The sequence below is a fragment of the Rhinopithecus bieti genome, unplaced genomic scaffold (genome assembly GCF_001698545.2).
Source record: "Rhinopithecus bieti isolate Rb0 unplaced genomic scaffold, ASM169854v2 scaffold_8601, whole genome shotgun sequence".
NCBI lineage: Eukaryota > Metazoa > Chordata > Mammalia > Primates > Cercopithecidae > Rhinopithecus > Rhinopithecus bieti.
This window is the reverse complement of record NW_016806193.1, coordinates 961,107-963,116: the sequence shown is the minus strand read 5'-3', so window position 1 is coordinate 963,116 and position 2,010 is coordinate 961,107. Positions and strand designations below refer to the sequence as shown.

The following is a 2,010-nucleotide window of genomic DNA, read 5'->3' as shown; positions in this document are numbered from 1 at the left end:
ACACACACACACACACACACACACACACACACACACACACACACACAGTATGAACATACAAGCCAACTGAGGATCTTGCTAGAGTGTGGCTTCTGACTCAGAAGGTCCCAGGTAGAGCCTGAGATTCTGCATTTCAGACAAGCTCCTCAGGGCTGCCATACTGTTGTAGCAAGATAATCCATCCTAATTTCATTCTTCCTCTTGGCCTCAACCCAATGACAAATTGCCCGTATTTGATTACCATTCTCTGAAAGCTTTCTCATTTTTGCTGTAAATAACTTGGGAGATGGAAGCTCCTTGACAATCCTAGGGAGAAAGCTCTGCGTGTTTGACAGTAGGGCTTCCTTATGGTCAGTGTAGCCCTCTTTGCTGGCACTTGCTGGCTTGCTTCTATACTTGTAGGACAGCATCCTCCCAAAAGCAGTCTTCACTTTCGTCATCAAATTTCTTTTCTGATTTTGTTGACTTTCGTCAAATCCCATGTCACTATCACTGGATGACTCCTCTTTAGGGACCAATACATTTTGTTTTAGTAAGTTGGTAGACACAGCTCTATGCCATCTAAACAAAATAAAAATGACTCATATTAGAGAAACTGAAAAGTTAAAAATGAGTAATTTGAATCATTAAAACACAAACTTCAAATGTGAACCAATTATACAATTCAGAGAAAAATAAAATAAAATTGAAGACCAAGAATCAAATCACAGAAAAATAAAGCCAAAGCAACTACTTGGTGTTTTGTTATCAAATTATAGTAATCTGGCCGCTATTTAATTTAAACACAATACTGTTAGAGGTAGGTTATATTATTAGCTTCATTTTACTTATGAGTAAACTGAGACATAGGTTAAATTAATTGACCAAGGACTGAATGCAGACTTTAATCCAGGTCTGACTGTTGGAATCCATGAACTTACATTGGCAAATTGGCAATCTTATTTCAATGATAGTTTGAGATAGTTTTTGCTAGATTTGGCAGTTTCAAAGTGAAAGTAATAGAAGATGAGAGAGTCTGCTAGAGTAGTGAATAAGGAGTAACCTCCAAGACCCCATAAATACTGCATTTACATAAAACACTCATTTAGATAACATACTATAAATTCATATATAGCGACTACATGTACCATCTTCATAATTTTGGCATATTTTATTATATGCAATAGACTAAACAATAGACAACATTTCCTGATAGCTTTCTGTGTGCTAAACACTCTTCCAAGTGCTTTCATGTGTATAATATAATTTAATCTTTATGTTCTCATCTCTACTTCACACATGAAGAAATTAAAGCTTGGAGAGGTTAAATAATTCATGTCCAGATTATCTGATTCTGAGGTCTGTGTGGTTAAACACTATGCTAGAATATCACCTATACTGTGATACAATTATTACCTAATATTCTTCCTCAATTAACTATTTTTTGTTAGTTTCACTCCAAGTAATAATATCCATGAAATTTCGGTATTTTTTAAAATTAAAATTTTAATGTCGAGATCATTATAGTTTCACATGCAGTTGTAAGAAATAGAGGGAGGGTGCCAGGCGCGTTGGCTCAAGCCTGTAATCCCAGCACGTTGGGAGGCCGAGGCGGACGGATCACGAGCTCAGGAGATCGAGACCATCCTGACTAACACGGTGAAACCCCGTCTCTACTAAAAACACAAAAAATTAGCCGGGTGTGGTAGCGGGTGCCTGTAGTCCCAGCTACTCGGCAGGCTGAGGCGGGAGAATGGCGTGAGCCTGGGAGGCAGAGTTTGTAGTGAGCCAAGATTGCGCCACTGCACTCCAGCCTGGGTGACAGAGCGAGACTCCATCTCAAAAAAAAAAAAAAAAAAAAAAAAAAAAAGAAAAGAAAGAAAGAAATACAGGGAGATTCTGTGTGCTCTTTACCTAGTTTCCCCAAATGGTGACATTTTGCAAAACTGTATTTTCACAACCAGCGTGTTGACATTGATACAGTCAGGATACGGAACATTTCCAGTAACACCAGGATCCCTCATGTTTTAT

General features: G+C 38.1%; 1 protein-coding gene across 1 annotated transcript in view; it reads right to left on the bottom strand.

Annotated features, from left to right (window-relative positions):
• CUNH3orf49 (chromosome unknown C3orf49 homolog) overlaps positions 1-2,010 on the bottom strand; it is a 33,325-nt gene that overhangs the window by 27,513 nt on the left and 3,802 nt on the right. Inside the window, exon 2 of the mRNA XM_017875012.1 lies at positions 242-561. Coding sequence (XP_017730501.1) covers positions 242-561 — 320 coding nt within the window. The remainder of the gene's footprint in view (positions 1-241; positions 562-2,010) is intronic.